This window comes from Heptranchias perlo, chromosome 41 (assembly GCF_035084215.1).
Source record: "Heptranchias perlo isolate sHepPer1 chromosome 41, sHepPer1.hap1, whole genome shotgun sequence".
Classification (NCBI taxonomy): domain Eukaryota; kingdom Metazoa; phylum Chordata; class Chondrichthyes; order Hexanchiformes; family Hexanchidae; genus Heptranchias; species Heptranchias perlo.
The window spans coordinates 1492529-1513095 of NC_090365.1; the positions used below are offsets into that span (position 1 = coordinate 1492529).

Sequence of the window (20567 nt, forward strand, 5' to 3'; positions counted from 1 at the left end):
CAATTTTATATTTGAGCCTCTTTTTTAGAATTCCTGTCATCACAGTATTTAGTGCTCACTTATTGAGGGCAAATTAGTTGTTATTAATTATTGCTAACATGACTGAACTCCTATCTCCTGCATAAAGTCTCTGTCTCCCCCACCTCACTCCGATGAAAGGTATCTAATAAATACAAAGCCATGGGGTGGTGGGAGTTGGGGGAAGAGATGATGAGGTGCTTTTCAAATCAAATCATTATGAACACACAAAATAATTATATAGTTTACATAGAGTAAAATTATTTGTCACATCCACAACCTCAAAACTGCAAAACAATATATTGCAACTCAAGAACACCACATCCACCTAGATGGGTAATCAAGTATGGCTTCAAAGTGCAATATATCATTGGTTTTAATTGCTGTACTGTAAACACTATAAATACTGCACTTGACGCAACAAACACATAGCACAGATTCCACTTCCAGTTACTCAGGGCAGGCACCCTTTACAGTCTCTTGATTTAACAAGGCAGGCCTACTTACTACATCCTTCTCCTTCAACCCATTCGCACCTGATATACATGCATTTCTAGTGCGTCTCAATCAGAATGGATAGTCTAAAGTACAGACATGTCTGGTGTGCAAAACATTTTTATACTGTTGGCATAGCACCAGAGTGCAACTCACATGGAGACCAACAACCTCCAGTGTCAATGTCCTGGTTTTTCTTTGGCAATGCACCCCACACCTCCACTGGGTCCTTTAAAAGGCAAATAATATGGAGAGTCGTATTTTTTGCTGCCTCTGTTTGCAGTTGTCAGGACCGACAGAGCAAGGTCCTTAATACAGATGAAGGCAGAGAGATCACGTCCTTTACACGAACAAACTGTCAGCAGTGTCACTACCACACGAGTTCCAACAACTAAAGGTAATCAGCATAAAAAACCCATCAGTCCAAGTCTACCGTTTGATCTGGTGAAGCTACAACATGCAATCGAGTTAACGCCCTTTACAAAAGTGACTACACTTCAAATTACAACAAGTTAGTTTGCAGTACATATTACAATCTTTGAAGGCGGCAGGACAAGTTGAGAAGGCTGTTAAAAAAGCATATGGGATCTTGGGCTTTATTAATACAGGCATAGAGCAAGAAAGTTATGCGAAACCTTTATAAAACACTGGTTAGGCCCCAGCTGGAGTATTGTGTTCAATTCTGGGCACCACACTTTAGGAAGGATGTCAAGGCCATAGAAGTTGCAGAAGTGATTTACTAGAATGGTGCCAGGGATGAGGGGCTTAGTTATGTGGAGAGACTGGAGGAGCTGGGGTTGTTCGCCTTAGAACAGAGAAGGTTAAGGGGAGATTTAATAGAGGTGTTCAAAACCCTTCATAATTTTGAACGAGGAAATAAGGAGAAACTGTTTGCTGTGGCAGAGGACACAGATTTAAGGTGATCGGCAAAAGAGCCAGAGACGACATGAGGAAACATTTTTTTATGCAGCGAGTTGTAATGATCCAGAATGCACTGCCTGAAAAGGGTGGTGTAAGCAGATTTAATAGTAACTTTCGAAAAGGAATTGGATAAATACTTGAAGGGAAAGCATTTACAGGGCTATGGGAAAAGAGCAGGTGAATGGGACTAAATGGATTGTTCTTTCAAAGAGCCAGCACGGGCAACATGGGCCGAATGGCCTTCTGCTTTGCTGTATGTCCAACGATACAAAGTTACTTCCCAACAAAAAAAACTTCATTGGCTGCAAAGTGCTTTGGGACGTCCTGAGATCGTAAAAGGCGCGATAGAAATACAAGTTCTTTCTTTAACTTTCTAGGATCTATGGCCTCTGAAAAAGCAAAGTTCAAATCTTAGTCTTTAATGAGCCTCTGGCCAACACTAGGAGTCATGGGTGTCCACCTCACAAGTATATACATAAATTACATTTACTGATCTCTCTCCATTAAAACAGTTTAAGTAGATTTACCCTTTCCATTCTTATTATCTTTGCTATCGAATTTTTTTCTCTTCTTGTAAACTAATCTCATCGACTTTTGCCAGTTAATTGCTGTCTCTATCGGTCTCACTTTCCTTCTTCATGATCTCTGTCTTTTAACATCTTACCATGTGTTTCCACAATTTCACAGTACCTGCAGTTGGCCTCCCCATTCTGTTCCTTCATTTCATCAACAACTTTCATTAATACAGCTTTGAGAGATAGCTGGCCAACACAAGTAGTGCACTGTACTCCCAGATCCTCCAGTTCTTCAGAACAAAAGTCTGGTCAGGAGTTTTAAGGGCATACTACTGAGCATGCAGCATAAATAGACACCAAGGACTAGTGTATGTACATTAAAGAAATGTGACCCTCAATGAATTAAGACAATTCAGATGCTCAACACTTGCTCGCCCTACCAATCCTCTCCTGAAATTACTGACTCATAGTTGGATACAGTTTGATAGGTAGTATCAGCCCTCCAGCATCTCATAACCTTCCACTGAGAGTGTCTGCCATGGTGGGCATCACACCAAGCCTCATCTTGTCCTCAACCCGATAGTCACACACAGACTCCCAGCAGTAACTCGCCAAGGCTTCTTCGACAGCATCTCCCAAACCCACGACCTCTACCACCTAGAAGGACAATGGCAGCAAGTGCATGGGAACACCACCACCTGCACATTACCCTCTAAGTCACACACCATCCTGACTTGGAAATATATAGTCGTTGGGTCAAAATCCTAGAACTCCTTACCTACCAGCACTGTGGGAGCACCTTCACCACACAGACTGCAGTGCTACAAGGCGGCGGCTCACCACCGCCTTCTCAAGGGCAATTAGGGATGGGCAATAAATGCTGGCCTTGCCAGTGAAGCCCACATCCCACTAATTAATAAAAAAAAGTCACTGGATACCAAACAGGAGCAGGAACTTTGATTTTCTTTTGTCTGCCTTCCTAGCCTGGGTGCATTGAAGTGATCCCTAATGCCCCACAGACATCCTGGAAAAGATGGGCAAACTCAAGTTCAAGTTTTGAATGTAGGACCTTCCTGGTTCATATTGCTTAGCATCAGAACATATAGAGCTTTTCCTCAATGACAGCTGTCTTTGACTAATATAGAACAGAGAATTTTGAATTTAAACAAGGTGAAGGTTTAATCTTTGTAACTTGACAGCAGAGGACATTAATTTTCACACATAACTTTCTATTAGATGACTGGACTATTATTCCTGACTGACAGTTTGAGTTGTTACAGGATACAGATGGCTCTAGATTGGTAATGACTACATCCTTTCGCTCTACATGGCTTGAAATCCAAGCTAAGCGTTTTCTGAATGTTCCATGTCGTCTGACTCTTGAAAAACCATGACTAGTCAATCAAGACATAATGAACTGGGAGTGTGGTAAATCTACTTAAAGAGGAGACACCATCAAGACCCTTTTGGGAAAAACAAACCGGTGGAAATGGTACAAAAGAATTACAATCAACTCCAACAGCCTTTTGCTTTTCCCCTGGTTGATCACACAGTCTTTAAATCACTGACAACTGCTGTAAATCCAGTCTGTGGGATAAGTAGTTAAACAAGGAGGAAAGTCTAGGGGAACACATTTTATTCCAAGGACTCCAAGGTCTATTTAAAAAATATACCTGTGTCTATAAACTGTGTTAAAAATTCAATTATACCACCAGCATAACTTTGGATTTGCTGAAGAGTAGATCTGGAGTCTCCAAACCCAGAAAAACACGAACGCCTGAGGTATGGTCAAAAAACATTTTTTTTTAAATATCACGGCTATTTTTGTAAATTCTCCTTTCCCTCCATGTTTTTCCATTCTCTTGACGCTGCTAACTTTTGCTAGGGTGGAGTTCCAGAGGTGCACGTCACCCTCTGAAAACTCTCAGTGGAACATTCTTCATACATGGGACAGACAGTAATTGCAGCACAATAAGGCCCAATCTGGTCTTCACCAGATGTCCATATATACTCACCAGAAGTGGTTACTGGACCATGATTAGGAGCTGATTTTTCCCTTCCTCAGCCCAAGTGCATTTGCCTGAGGAAGGAGAAAATCTCCGAAAGCTTGTGAATTTAAAATAAAATTGCTGGACTATAACTTGGTGTTGTAAAATTGTTTACAATTGTGAACCCCAGTCCATCACCGGCATCTCCACATCAAGTGCACTGAGACCAACTGCAACATCCCAAACTGTAGATTGAAACTTCTTGTTCTAAGTGGCTCAGCTACTCGCTACATTAACTGTTTGAGTCATCAGGGGAGCTACAAAGAACATTTTCATGCCTTTTTGTTTTAAGAGGGTTTAGGGTGACGCTTTGAACAAATAATACTCCCTCTGGACTTCCTTTCCCCTTCAAATACTTGGTTTGAAATAGTGAGTTTATTGATCAAGATTTGAACTGAATTCACAAGTCACAAATACAAGACACTATTTTAATCAATATACATTAGAAAAGCAGAGTGTGCAAGAGACCTGTAAATCACAAGCACCACAGGGACAAATGACTCACAAAGCTCTATTGTCCAAGTGAGAGAATCTTTTATGAATAAATATTTAATTAAATTGCACTGACAATCTGTCATTATTACTCAGAAATTATTAGAAATACACTTTAGAATGTCATGCAGTACAGACCATTAAGTGATAAATGCCTGCAGTTAGATATCAATTTTGTTTTCATTGCAGTTAGTGAAGAGATGGGGGGGTGGGAGGGAAGAAACAATGATAGCCGGATAACACATTTCAGATATCATGACAGTATTTAGTTGATACATTGCAGGAACACCGACAACTTCTTTAGAATGAATAGAACTGGATCAGCAAACATTCAAGCTGCCGGATTCATCAGAATGGTTCACAGGGAGTGGCAGTTCTCACTTCCTTTTATCTGTACTGGAGTGGCTCGGTTGTCTTTTAGCACTCGTGTGGTCACGTGCAGCTCATAATTGCCTCCTCTCCTTCCCCCTTCAGAGGCCAGATGGTTTGCAATATGAGCATGTACCCCTTCATCAGATAGTTGTGATTTTATTTTCTACTAATTTTTTTACTTCTGTTAAACGTGAAATAATTTTTCCTCATTATTCAAATTATTATGAAGGATAACAAATGGCAGTCAGTGCAGGTTTTCAAAATGTTTGAATGATAGGAACCTAAAACTCAGTGATGGGTATGGTAGCATAGTGGTCATGTTACTGGACTAATAATCCAGAGTCATGAGTTCAAATCCCGCCACGGCAGCTGGGGAATTTAAATTCAATTAATTAAATAAAATCTGGAATTAAAAAAACTGGTATCAGTAATGGTGGCCACGAAACTACCAGATTGTCATAAAAACCCATCTGGTTCACTTATGTCCTTTAGGGAAGGAAACTTGCCGTCCTTACCCGGTCTGGCCTATATGTGACTCCACACCCAGAGCAATGTGGTTGATTCTTAATCACCCTCTGAAATGGCCTAGCAAGCCACTCAGTTGTACAATCTCGCTTAAAAAAAAGTCGTAAGAATAAAACCGGACAGACCACTAGGCTCCGGACACGACAAAGGCAAACCAAGCCCAGTCGACACTGCAAAGTCCTCCTCACTAACATCTGGGGACTTGTGCCAAAATTAGGAGAGCTGTCCCACAGACAAGTCAAGCAACAGCCTGACCTAGCCATACTCTCAGAATCATACCTTTCAGCCAACGTCCCAGACTCTTCCATCACAATCCCTGGGTATGTCCTGTCCCACCGGCAGGACAGACCCACCAGAGGTGGCGGTACAGTGATATACAGTCAGGTGGGAGTGGCCCTGGGAGTCCTCAACATTGACTCCGGACCCCATGAAATCTAATGGCATCAGGTCAAACATGGGCAAGGAAATCTCCTGATTACCACGTACCATCCTCCCTCAGCTGATGAATCAGTTCCTCCTCCATGTTGAGCACCACTTGGAGGAAGCACTGAAGGTAGCAAGGGCACAGAATGCACTGTGGGTGGGGGACTTCAATGTCCATCACCAAGAGTGCCTCGGTAGCACCACTACTGACCGAGCTGGCCAAGTCCTGAAGGACATAGCTGCCAGACTGGGCCTGCGGCAGGTGGTGAGCGAACCAACGAGGGAAAAACCTACTTGACCTCGTCCTCACCAATCTACCTGTCGCAGATGCATCTGTCCATGACAGTATTGGTAGGAGTGACCACCGCACAGTCCTCGTGGAGATGAAGTCCCGTCTTCACACTGAGGACACCATCCAACGTGTTGTGTGGCACTATCACCATGCTAAATGGGATAGATTCAGAACAGATCTAGCAGCTCAAAATTGGGCATCCATGAGGCACTGTGGGCCATCAGCAGCAGAATTGTATTCCAGCACAATCTGTAACCTCATGGTCTGGCATATTCCTCACTCTACCATTACCAACAAAGCCAGGGGATCAACCCTGGTTCAATGGGGAGTGTAGAAGAGCATGCCAGGAGCAGCACCAGGCGTACCTAAAAATGAGGTGCCAACCTGGTGAAGCTACAACACAGAACTACATGCATGCTAAACAGCAGAAGCAACATGCTATTGACAGAGCTAAGCGATTCCACAACCAACGGATCAGATCAAAGCTCTGCAGTCCTGCCACATCCAGTCGTGAATGGTGGTGGACAATTAAACAACTAACGGGATATGGCGGCTCTGTAAACATCCCCATCCTCAATGATGGCAGAGTCCAGCACGTGAGTGCAAAAGACAAGGCTGAAGTGTTTGCAACCATCTTCAGCCAGAAGTGCCGAGTGGATGATCCATCTCGGCCTCCTCCCGATATCCCCACCATCACTGAAGCTAGACTTCAGCCAATTCGATTCATTCCACATGATATCAAGAAACGGCTGAGTGCACTGGATACAACAAAGGCTATGGGCCCCGACAACAACCCGGCTATGGTGCTGAAGACTTGTGCTTCAGAACTAGCCGCGCCTCTAGCCAAGCTGATCCAGTACAGCTACAACATTGGCATCTACCCGACAATGTGGAAAATTGTCCAGGTATGTCTTGTCCACAAAAAGCAGGACATATCCAATCCGGCCAATTAACACCCCATCAGTCTACTCTCAATCATCAGCAAAGTGATGAAGGTGTCGTCGACAGTGCTATCAAGCGGCACTTACTCACCAATAACCTGCTCACCGATGCTGAGTTTGGGTTCCGCCAGGACCACTCGGCTCCAGACCTCATTACAGCCTTGGTGCAAACATGGACAAAAGAGCTGAATTCCAGAGGTGAGGGGAGAGTGACTGCCCTTGACATCAAGGCAGCATTTGACCGAGTGTGGCACCAAGGAGCCCTAGTAAAATTGAAGTCAATGGGAATCAGGGGGAAAACTCTCCAGTGGCTGGAGTCATAACCTAACACAAAGGAAGATGGTTGTGGTTGTTGGAAGCCAATCATCACAGCCCCAAGACATTGCTGCAGGAGTTCCTCAGGGCAGTGTCCTAGGCCCAACCATCTTCAGCTGCTTCATCAATGATCTTCCCTCCATCATAAGGTCAGAAATGGGGAAGTTCGCTGATGATTGCAGTGTTCAGTTCCATTGGCATCCCCTCAGATAATGAAGCAGTCCGTGCCCGCATGCAGCAAGACCCGGACAACATCCAGGCTTGGGCTGATAAGTGGCAAGTAACATTCATGCCAGACAAGTGCCAGGCAATGACCATCTCCAACAAGAGAAAGTCTAATCACCTCCCCTTGACATTCAACGGCATTACCATTACCATCCTGGCGGTCACCATTGACCAGAAACTTAACTGGACCAGCCACATAAATACTGTGGCAACAAGAGCAGGTCAGAGGCTGGTATTCTGCGGCAAGTGACTCAACTCCTGACTCCCCAAAGCCTTTCCACCATCTACAAGGCACAAGTCAGGAGTGTGATGGAATACTCTCCACTTGCCTGGATGAGTGTAGCTCCAACAACACTCAAGAAGCTCGACACCATCCAGGACAAAGCAGTCCGCTTGATTGGCACCCCATCCACCACCCTAAACATTCACTCCCTTCACCACCAGCGCACAGTGGCTGCACTGTGTACCATCCACAGGATGCACTGCAGCAACTCGCCAAGGCTTCTTCGACAGCACCTCCCAAACCCGCGACCTCTGCCACCTCGAAGGACAAGGGCTGCAGGCACATGGGAACACCACCATCTGCACGTCCCCCTCCAAGTCTCACACTATCCCAACTTGGAAATATATCGCCGTTCCTTCATAGTCGCTGGGTCAAAATCCTGGAACTCCCTTCCTAACAGTACTGTGGGAGAACCTTCACCACACGGACTGCAGCGGTTCAAGAAGGCGGCTCACCATCACCTTCTCGAGGGCAATTAGGGATGGGCAATAAATGCTGGCCTCGCCAGTGATGCCCACATCCCATGAACGAATAAAAAAAATTCCCTTTGCAACCACACAGCATGAGAGAAAATACAAAGCTTACATTATATATTTTTCAAGTAAGATATCTCAGCCTAAAGCAGCCAATGTTCTATATTTTACATGAAGCTTAATATCAATTAAAGACACTGAGCATAATGCAGAAGGATCTGGGCAATGCACTATATTTAATTCAGTTCAGAATCTGGATACCAGTTAGTCTAATACCCCAGTTATATTAAAGAACCATTTCTATTGGAGGCTTGACCTAGCTCCTGTTTTGATGATTCCAGAAAATTTATACTATGGGGCAGATTTGGTAACACCAAAACAACTATACATGTACAAGACATTTACTATGAAGGCACTGTTTTGATGTTAATGTGCTGGCCATGAACCTGTCCAAACTGTAATCGTTTTCACAGGTAGCAACCCATTACTGGCCTGTACAGCTGGCTGAGTGCTCAAGTTGGAATCCAATGCCAATAAAATACTTTAATTAAATCCTCAACTGAAGGTTTTAGTGGTGTGTACATAGCACTTGGAATGAAAAGACCATAAAAGACGCCACCTGAATGCACATCCAGCAGTTGAAAAACATGACCCTACCCAACACCACCACTCCCATTGGTCCAGTTCATGGATAATAGTAAATATGGATAATAGCAGATGGATAATGATTGTTTTGCTGTACATTAATTTTTCTTTTAAAATCAACGTGAAACATTAAGTGATACTTAGAACTTGGTATCTAATCATCACACTGTCTAAACTATTATTTTCTCAGACGCTCCTTTGAAATTAAGGATTGCTTTCAAAAGTTGTGATGCTTAATATAGGTAATTTAAAATGTCTAAACAGGAGAAATGAAACGAAGCTAGTCTGTTTCAATTCCAGCCATTTAGTTGTGCTGACTACCGTTCCTCGGTAACTTAAATTAATTGAAAAGGAGGAAAATTAACAGAATTGTAGCTGGAGTCACAGGCCCTCCTGAAGTGAAGTGAAGGTTTCAGGTTACTCAGGTTAAGCAAACTGTAAATAGAGATTTCCCTTCTAATCCATCACTTCCTGCATCAAGCAGGGACCGGATCAGATTTCATTCATGTTTCTCGACAGTTTCTTACCAACTGATCGAGTCATAACAAAAAAAAACTTTATAGGGAATGAAGTCAAAACAGCCTGACAGACAGAATTGGATAGGGAGGAGCATATACACACACACAGTAATGAAAACTAATGGCTTGATAGGTCATTCACAGAATACTACACTGGAGAATGTTTAAAAATTAGGTATAAGACTCTTCAATCAGGAAGAAATGTACTGATTGAGTTGAGGGAACTATCCAGCGCCAGACTGGAAGATTTTAGGACGAGACTTTCCAGCGGCAAGAGGAAAAAAATGCCAGTCTGCAGGCAACGTTCTCCTGCAGTATCAGATCAAAAAAGATCACATGACTTAGTATAAAATGCCTGAGGGGAGCACTCTCCCAGGCATTTTACTCCCAGCTCATCTGCCTTGCCAACAGCTTGTGTAGAACAATAGACAAATTCCTTTTGTTAAACATATAAACCTTAAAAGCTAGCTAGAAATAGTATAAACTGCACAGGAGGCTCATCATTTGATAAAACACTCTCCTAGCTTACATTAAAGCTGAAAAATGCCTCGCAAATAACTCTCGATTTTTCTGATTTCAATCGTCCTGTGTGAGTATCATCATGCATCAACATGAACCAAGGAGAAAGCTGGTGCCTGCACAACCATCCATTCCTGGCACAAAAACAGAACTCTCAAATATAGAGCTGGTACATATTACAAGCTGATACCAGGAAGCGACCATTTTGCAGCAGATCTTATGTCAGAGTTGAGACAGTTCAGATCCTCTGGCTTTGCTCTTACAGCTAATGAGATCATCTGAATTCCTCAAATAGGTGAAGGCCTTGTAACCACACCCAAACATTCATTATTGTGTGCATAATATTGGAATATAACCAAGATTTCTGATTTCTATTCTATTCCTTTCTCCACCCCCACCCCACAAAAAAAACCTTTATTTTTGTTCGGATTCGGTCCTTATTTTAATTTTAAAAAAGCAATTTTTCTTAGAGAGTGAAGATTAAAAAATTGTTTCTTACAATACTCAAACTAAAAAATCAGTACCAATAGCAGATTACATGGAGCTTCAGTCTCTGCGGCTGTTTTTATTAAATGTTAAAACAATGCTGATGTTAACTTGTTTTACAATCTATTATTGAACAAGTTAAGGCTTTTATGTCTTACAAGCCATTTCACTCACTAATTCGCTGAAGAATGCATTCAAAGCACACGAGACAAGATACCCTGTTCAGCAGGGAAGGGCATTCGGGGTCGGGGGGGGGGGGGCAGAAGAGGCAGAAAGAAAGACACCCTGTTAAGTGGAGTAGGGATGAAAAAAAAGGGGAAACACTGCTTTAGGTGACTGGGAAGAATCATCTCTGGCTCTGTTGGGGCAGAGCACATTGTAAAACATGGCATCCTCTGACTTACCATGACCAACCAACACTACAGGAGATCGATCACCAATATAGATTTAAAAAACAGAACAAACAGCTAACAGCAAGTATAAGGAAATTTCACCCCAAAGGGTTCTGCTGACATTTATATGGTAATCACAAAATGTAAGAGCAAAATTAACAGAACTGCTCGACTGAATGAGGCTTGAAGTTCACTATCATCCATATAATGTGCGATAGTCAATTACAGAAAAACGCACAGATCACCAAAGATTCAGTTTCCTTTTTACACTCCAGCAGTGGAAAGAAAGCAAAACAAAATCTTATTTGGAAAAGCAGATACTCAATACCTCTCAGTAAGTTAGTTTGAAGCAGCAATCTAACCTCAGGACTTAGTAAGATATAAATTGCTGAAGCTTCTCTTCTGCAGTTTACGACTGCACTCAAACCTCTTGATGAGATTACTGTCTTTTAATGGCTCCCAGCTATTCATTAATTTCTATGTAGTGCACTGAATGCAATCGAGTAGTGTTACTGGTATTTCAGTTAAGCGCAGTAGCAGACACGCACAACATTTTCATGCTACATCCACTTAAATTGAGGAAAATGCGCAAAAATACAAAAACATCACAAAAAGCATACTGCACAATATTAAAAAGCACTGGATTTCTTTTAATATGCAAAGTTACAACATTGATCCCTTGCATACGAATTATGCGTGATCAGAATTTTGCAGTTTTTAATACCAAATGTTGACCAAAAATCCTGCAAATTATGTGCACCCTGAAGGGTTAATCCCTCCACCAGCAGAAACCTATTAGATTTTAACAAAATACACTCAGAATGGCAGTAAGCCTCATTTTTTATTTGTATCGCTACAATTGCTTAATTTTGAAATGAATTGAGTCACAATCATGTAGCATTCTAAGAAATGAATGGATGCTTTCAATAAGAATTTTAGCTGAAGGAAAATATTCTCTCTCAGCACCCCTGATGGTTTGGTTGGCAGTGTGTAAAGGAGACATGCCAGCAAGAAGGTGCCAGGTTCAAACCAGGATATGATTTGGTCTGTTGCAGTTGAAATGTTATAATTGACCTGGAAGGAGAAAAATCAACCAGAATTCCAGTTCCTGAAAGCTATCCAAATTGTCCTGCTGGAAAGCTCATGTGTAGACGTTGGATGAGGATGGGATTGGGTATAATAGGTCCCTTAACACAAAGCCTGCTTTTGTGGAGATGTGACTTGGACAAGGAAGAGGAGGAAACCTGTAGGACTGTAATCTAAGTAAAAGTCAGTATCTTTAGGGAGGAGAGCAAAAAGGGGGGGGGGGGGGGTAAGAAAATTAGCAAAAACTCAAGTCATTAGCAGAGAAAGCAAAAATCAGGGATTACAGAACTGCTAAGAGCATTTATGTGATCAGAACTGGCCAATGAAACAGTTAACGTGACAGTTGTAATCACAGCGTTTATATTTCTACACCTTCTGAGGCTTGTCAGGACACGTACAGATATTGAGTCAAAAGGCTGAAAGCAATCTGTACAATGCAGCCATTTCTCCTGTAATTATCCTAACAGTTCCTTCATTAAAAGGATGCAACAATAATGTCCCCATTTCTTCTTTACCATAATTGGGATCAGAAAAAAAAAGTACATTTTCTCAAAAGGAAAAAAATGTGCAAGGGGAAGCAGGCTGGTTAAAGATTGTGGCAGGAGAAGCCAATGCAACATGCCCAACATTCAATCATTTCTGTACTGGATTCAGGTTATTTCCATTGCAACTGTGTGCATTTCAAGTGTCAGGTGTAGACCAATTATGAAAAGCTTCTTGGGCCAATAATGGCTACTCATGCAACCACCCACTTAGGCTCCAATTGTTCAAGAAAAACCAAAACTACTTCTTTACCCTTCTCCTTGGTTTCCATTTTTTTTTTTGAACAAGATGTTACAAAGAATCTTTACTTGCAAACTGCTCTAGTTCAGATAGATGGACAGCAGTCAATCTTGGGAAACACAACTAGAAGCAACATTCAGACAAAGGTAAAAAAATACCAATATCTTTCCATGAACTAGTTTTTAAGCACATTAACCTAAACAGAAATGTATTTTTTTTTAAATTATGTTTACAGAATTTGTCGAAGAGCTGCCTAATTTGTATTAGTCAAAAATGAAATCAGATTTGCCAGAGCAAAAAGCTTAGAGTGTGAAATGAGAGTAATTGGATTCCACACCAATATAACGGTGGCCCATCAGAAAAAAAACATTCACAAATAAATACTGCACAATTTCATAGTCCTTTTCCAGTAATCGGCAGTGTAATTCAGTGCAAATTAGGGACATTGCTCACAGAAGGTGCAGGCATTTACATAAAGGATTTAAATTGGAGGTGTGTAGCAGGCACACATCCATCTAGCCACCCCCTCAAACATCACTGCACCCAGTATTACAGTAATATTCAGCACTAATGTACACAAATGAGAAAGCAGGCATCAGGTACAAAACTACGGAAATAAATCTCATTTTTATTATCCGCCTCACAATTGCTGGTTTCTTTCCAGTTCGCAAAACAAGAAAAGCTGTACCTGCTTAAATCCTGCTTTCTCTGATCAATTTTGCATGTTCTATTTCAGGTTCTGTGGCAAACTGCACAGCAGGGCGCTTAGCTGCTTTCAATCCAGCGCACTCTATTGTGGATCCTCTAATTACAGACCTTATTGTGTAGACTCATTAAATAGATAACCACCGCTCAGTTATTCTCTCCCAAAGCCCTGTGTTCACAGCACTGTTTATATAGAACAGAAGTAATCAACTCACTGGAGCGATAGTTTTAAGAACAGCGAAGTCTTTCATCCTCCTCCTCTCTTTCCTTAGGTTCCTTTCTCTTTTTCTAAATCCCCTTCCCCAGCCCTATTTCCTTGTCCGAGAATGCCGACTGGATCCTTACTGTCAAGGCCTCTGCCAATGTTACTCCTGATCCAGCTGCTTGTGTCCGGTGATGGGGCAAGCGCACAAGAGCTCAACCTCTAATCTTCCTTCAATCCCTCCCTTTGGGGAAATTTTTATGTTTACTTGCCTTCTCACCCAACAGCACAGTCAAGATTATTGGTGAGACTCCTATATCCTACCACTGTTGCATAGCACTAACATCCCACAGGGAGAGGATGGCTTATATTAAAACAAGTATTAAGATATGAGAGTTTAGACAAGTACATTTATACCGTGAATGCTTTAACAGCAGTTTTGTGCTGGTAAAGCCCCTCCCATTGGGTGCTGGAGTTCATAGTCACATCATGATCAAGATGAAGTAATCTTTATAATCAATATTCTGAAAGCATTATTGAAGAAATTGAACTCTGGTTGCATCAAAGGAACCACCTGAGTACATTCCATTCATAACTAATCTGATTCAACCTCAAAAACAAAATAGGAACTATAAGTGTCATCTTACTCGGTGCTTCTATTGAAACAATGTCGGCATTTCACGGTTCTTAAAAACAGTCTGCATATTTTGCTTTTTGCAAATGCTATTTTAGATCCTTGAAAATTAACCTGCAAAATTTGTTGAAGAAGCCAGAGAATGTGTTCAGTTATGCTGTGCAGATTAATTTTCTGATTTATCAGCGAAACCTGTCCGGGCCAAGTTGACGAGATACAAGATTTAAGCTACAGTGCGTGTGCTGACATTCGCACATTACATAGTTAATGAAGCAATCAGATGCATGTTATCACCAGAAATGTGGTCTTACCTGTAGAATCAATAAAGTCTATGCACTTCTCGATGAAGATAGGAATAGGCTTCTCCACTGTCACTAAAGTAGTCAGAGGCACTCCAAAATAATTGCTTTCCCAAGTACTCTTTGAAATGGAAGGTCGAGGTTTGGGCTTGGGTTTCTGTGGATGAAAAACATGCAGAACATTTAGTAACACAGGAATCTGCAGCAGTCACAGCACTCGTGCCAAAACAGTGTTGAAGGCTGGCAAGTTCTCTACAGATTAAACTTCAGGGATATTACTGTAGAAGGTTGCTTGCTCACATTCTTAAGATTTTCCCTTTCAAAAGCTCAAGCTTCCATACATAGCTCTCCATTAACATGTGAATGAATCATTCACATCTTCGTGATTTCAGTCAATAATGGCAGTCTACATTTAACAAATAAATCATTCACTGCAGTGCAGCATCTTTCTTTCTCATCACATCCATCTCGCCCACCAAAATTAAAGGTAACACTTCCACAAACTGACAGGGACCACCTAACTACACCATTGTAGATTAAACACGTCTCATGTATAGTTAGGTGGATTGCAACATCGCTTAATGCAGAGACTTAAACCAAGGATAGCAATATAAATCAAAGTTATTGACACCCAAGTAAGGACAATGGTAACATGCTTCACATCAACATAAACAAGTCTATGAACACTCAACCGTTCAGAACCAGGTTCAACTTCCAACTGGAAACAGAGATTTCTAAAACATTTGCATTAGATCTTTTTCTTCTGTTCTGATCTGACACCACTCCATTTCAGAAGAAAAAAAATTCAGTTTGAAGCAGTTAGCTTCAGGATTTAAAATGAGGAACTCCTCTCAGTCAACACCCAATGAGGACACTGCTTTACGAAAAGAACATTCAATAACCCTTTGACAGAAACAGACAGGAATGGATGCTAAAGTTAAGCATAAACATCGCTACCTCAATGGGATACTGACACTTAACATCTCAAGTGTGCAAGACGAAACTCCCTTATTAACATCTCAGTTGTAATAAATTCACATGCCTGAAGAGTATTTCAGAAATATACACAAGGGTCAGCTTAGTGAATCCTGCCTCAATGTGATGTCACATGGAAATTATAAAGAATTCAGTCTGGTTCTGAAACACAGATTTTTGGCAGTGCTCAACTGATGGCCAATTTCATGTGTCAGCACCTCCAGGCTGATCTGAAATCATCTATTGAGAGCTACGTCATCTGCAGCAGAGTCACAAACTTGACCAAACTGTGTGTTGGCTTGGAATACCAAAAGACTTCTGTATTTAGTAATCAAATTATGTACTGATTGACACGTCAACCCAAGCCCTCTTGCTTTTCCTCTGTCAAGGCTGATGAGCAGTTATGGGAAAATATTAACAGCTGATATTGCCCAGAGAGACACAAGATTATACGAGAGATATTTAGCAAGGTGTGTGCCTCCCAGAAAGTTAAACATTAAAGAGCAAAAACAGAAACTTGACCTCTGGAAAAAATAAACAAGTAAATAGATGGAGCTCTTGGCAAAGCATCTTGTGATCAGAGAACCTATAAAGAACCTGCTCACCCATCAATAGGTTCTATCAGGTACTGTGGTGGTAGGAGGGAAAGAGAGATAGAAAGATAATGCACTTCAATCTGACAACACTACACACAGAAAAGCCTATATGAGTATGCGTACAACAAAAATCTCATCCAATAGATTTAGACTCAACTGTGCGGTTTCCAAAATTAGGAACATTTGATAAGATCATGGCTGATCTGTGATCTAACTCCATATACCCGCCTTTGGCCCATATCCCTTAATACCTTTGGTTGCCAAAAAGCTATCCATCTCACATTTAAATTTAGCAATTGAGCTAGTATCAATTGCAGTTTACGGAAGAGAGTTCCAAACTTCTACCACCCTTTGTGCGTAGAAATGTTTTCTAATCTCGCTCCTGAAGGTCTGGCTCTAATTTTTAGACTGTGCCCCCGACTCCTAGAATCCCCAACCAGCGGAAATAGTTTCTCTCTATCCACCCTATCCGCTCCCCTTAATATCTTATAAACTTCAATCAGATCACCCATTAACCTTCGAAACACCAGAGAATACAACCCCAATTTGTGTAATCTCTCCTCGTAACTTAACCCTTGAAGTCCGGGTCATCATTCTAGTAAACCTACGCTCCACTCCCTCCAAGGCCAATATGTCCTTCCGAAGGTGCGGTGCCCAGAGCTGCTCACAGTACTCCAGGTGCAGTCTAACCAGGGTTTTGTATAGCTGCAGCATAACTTCTGCCCCCATGTACTCTAGTCCTCTAGATATAAAGGCCAGCATTCAATTAGCCTTCTTGATTATTTTCTGCACGTGTCCATCACACTTCAATGATCTATGTACCTGAACCCTGAAGTCCCTTTGGACATCCACTGCTTTTAAACTTTTTACTATTTGGAAAGTACTCTGTTCTATCCTTTTTTGATCCAAAGTGGATGACCTCACATTTGTCTACATTGAATTCCATTTGCCACAGTTTTGCCCATTCACCTAATCTATCAATATCGCTTTGTAATTTTATGTTTTCATCTACACTGAATGCCACCAATCTTTGTGTCATCGGCAAACTTAGATATGAGACTTTCTATGCCTTCATCTAAGTCGTTAATAAAAAGTGCACAAAAAGTTTCCAAACATGGACATACTAATATGCGTAGAGTTAAAAATAACCTGTTTTGACTTCTAATCAAGTTCCTCAGGGTGCATCTAATACTTATCAGTCTTGTTGGTAACACCTTGCACTGACCTGATTCTTCCAATGTTTTAAGAATCACAAATGGTCATTGCCATTTGTCTCTAATAAAGAATTCTAAACTAACAATCCAAATAATTTTTTTTGATGGCATGTAATCGTCTCATGACAACGGACACCCTTCCCCTCAATTTTTTTCCTTTGACGGTCCCCCAGATTATGCAGCTCCAGCTATCGTCAGGGGACAATACAGATCTCCAATGCCACTAGGTACCAAGGAGGATGCAGTGCCATGAAATCGGATTTCCCTTCACTCAGTGTCCCCCAGACTTCTCCCATGGGAAATGCTCAATGCCTGCTTGGCTTATCCCAACAATGGAGCTAGGAGTGTGGTAGGAGAAATAAAACACAGAAAATGCTGGAAAAGCTCAGCAAGTGAGGCAGCATCTATGGAGAAAGAAACAAAGTTAATGTTTCAGATCGAAGGCTTTCTGATTTAGTGTGGTAAAGGGTGAGAGTGGGGATGGGAGGAACTGAACTTGTGCCTTAACACTGCCACATATATTTTAAAACTCTGTGGTGGTATTAGTAATTTTTAATAGATTTTGTTTTTTTTTTAAATCAGAATTTCTCTCTGTTGTACACCTTTAGCAAAGTCGAAATTATACAAATAATGATTCTTTTTCTTCAACACTTGTTGTACTTAAGTGATTCTTCTCACTTTTTTTGTAATGGCGGGGGAGGGGGGGAAAAAAGAGAAAAAGGGCAGCAGTGGAAGCTGTTACAAAAATCTTTGCCTCATCCAGCCAGTTGACCTACAGCCAATACAATCATATCAACAGAAGGAGCAGGAGTAGGCAATACGCTCGAGCCTGCTCCGCCATTCAATAACATCATGGCTGATCTTCGACCTCAACTCCACTTCCCCGCCCTACTCCATATCCCTTGATTCCCTTAGCGTCCAAAAATCTATCGATCTCAGTCTTGAATATATTCAACGACTGAGCATCCACAGCCCTCTGGGGTAGAGGATTCCAGATACACACAACCCTCAGTGAAGAAATTTTCCCTCATCTCAGTCCTAAGTGGCTGACCTCTTGAGACCAAGACCCCTCATTCTAGACTCTTCAACCAAGGGAAACAGCCTCTCAGCATTTGCCCTATCAAGTCCTCTAAGAATTTTATGCATTTCAATGAGTCACCTCTCATTCTTCTAAGCTCCAGAGAATATAGGCCCATTCTACTCAATCTCTCCTCATAGGACAATCGTCATCCCAGGAATCAATCCAGTGAATCTTCGTTGCACCCCCTCTAAGGCAAGTATATCCTTCCTTGGGTAGGAAGGAGACCAAAACTGTACACAGTACACCAGGTGAGCTCTCACCAGAGACAGATATAATTGCAGCAAGACATCCTTACTCTTATACTCCAACCCCTTTGCAATAAAGGCTAACATATCATTCATTTGCCTTCCTAATTGCTTGCTGTACCTGCATGTTAACTTTCTGTGATTGGTGCACAAGGACAACAAATCCCTCTGAATTTCTTTCAACATTTCTTAGCCCCTCACCTTTTAAAAAATATTCTGCTTTTCTATTCTTCATGACAAAGTGGATAATTTCACATTTCCCCACATTATACTTCATCTGTCATCTTCTCGCCCACTCAATTAACCTGTCTATATCCCTTTGCGTCCTCCGCACAGCTTATTTTCCCACCTAACTTTGAATCGTCAGCAAACTTGGATACATTACAATATATATCAATTACTTAGATGAGGGGACTGAGTGTAAACAGCTGAGGCCCAAGCACTGATCCTTACAGCACCCCACTAGTTACAACCTGCCAACCCAAAAATGATCCGTTTATTCTTACTCTCTGTTTTCTGTCCATTAATCAATCCATGCTAATATATTACCTCCAATCCCAAAAGCCCTAATCTTTTGTAACAACCTCTCGTGTGGCACCTTATCAAATGCCTTTTGAAAATCCAAATACATCCACTGGTTCCCCCTTATTTACCCTGCTAGTTACATCCTCAAAATTTTCTAAGATTTGTCAAACACGATTGCCCTGCATAAAACCATGCGGACTCTGCCTAATCATATTCTGATTTTCCAAGTGCCCTATTACTATGTCCTTAATAATAGATTCTAGTACTTTCCCTACTACTGGTGTCAGGCTAACTAGCCTATAGCTCCCTGCTTTCTCTCTCCCTCCTTTCTTGAATAGCCAGCTTACATTTGCAACCTTCCAATCCACAGGGACCGTTGTAGAATCTAGGGAATTCTGGAAGATCAAAACCAGTGCATCCACTATTTCTGCAGCCACCTCTTTTAAAACACTAGAATGTAGGCCATCAGGTCCGTGGGATTTGTCGGCTTTTAGACCCATTAATTTCTCCAGTACTTTTTCCTTTACTAATTTTAATTACTTTAAGTTCCTCACTCTCATTAGACCTTTGGTTCCCCACTATTTCCAGTATGATTTTTATGTCATCTACTGTGACGACAAATACAAAATACTTGTTCAACGTCTCTGCCATTTCCTTATTCTCCATTATAATTTTTCCTGTCTCTGCCTCTAGGGGACCCATGTTTGCTTTCGCTAATCTCTTCGTTTTAAATACTTGTAGAAGCCCTTCCAATCTGATTTTATATTTCTTGTTAGTTTACTCTCATATTCAATTTTCTCCCTCCATCAATTTCTTGGTCAAGACTTCAAAAAATATAAAATTCAAGTCAACACCCCTATTAAATCATAATTGCTGTCAACACCATGAAATTTGGCACACATTTTTACTTCTGAATCTATCGAAAATTTCACTAGGTTTTTAAAAAAGTACTTTTCAGATGATTTCAGGGAACATTTCAGCACTTCCAACATCAAAATCTCTCATCTTCACTGACCTTCCAAAAACCCATCCAGCAACGAGGCTGATTAGAGGAGAGTAATCTTAAGTTAAACTTTTTCTTTGCAGTTCCAAGCCATCTTTATCATGGTTTAGTTTTATTAGAAATGATGTTGGCCTGGTTAACCTTCCTGCCATGATAAGTCATTGCTACAGAAATTATGATGAGCCAATGCAAAAATATGCTGAGAACACAAAGCTGGAATGACCGGTATCTGTGGATTTTTGTGAATAATTGTCCATCAAGGAATGCAGTGACAGTGAACAGAGTTAGAGAAACAGAGGGAGAAAAATAGCAATTTGTATT

General features: G+C 41.3%; 1 protein-coding gene across 1 annotated transcript in view; it reads right to left on the reverse strand.

The window, feature by feature from the left end:
- The window catches only part of arhgap35a (Rho GTPase activating protein 35a), a 115587-nt gene that overhangs the window by 47034 nt on the left and 47986 nt on the right, over positions 1-20567 (reverse strand). The window contains exon 4 of the mRNA XM_067974835.1: positions 14620-14764. Within this exon, the coding sequence (XP_067830936.1) occupies positions 14620-14764 (145 nt within the window). The remainder of the gene's footprint in view (positions 1-14619; positions 14765-20567) is intronic.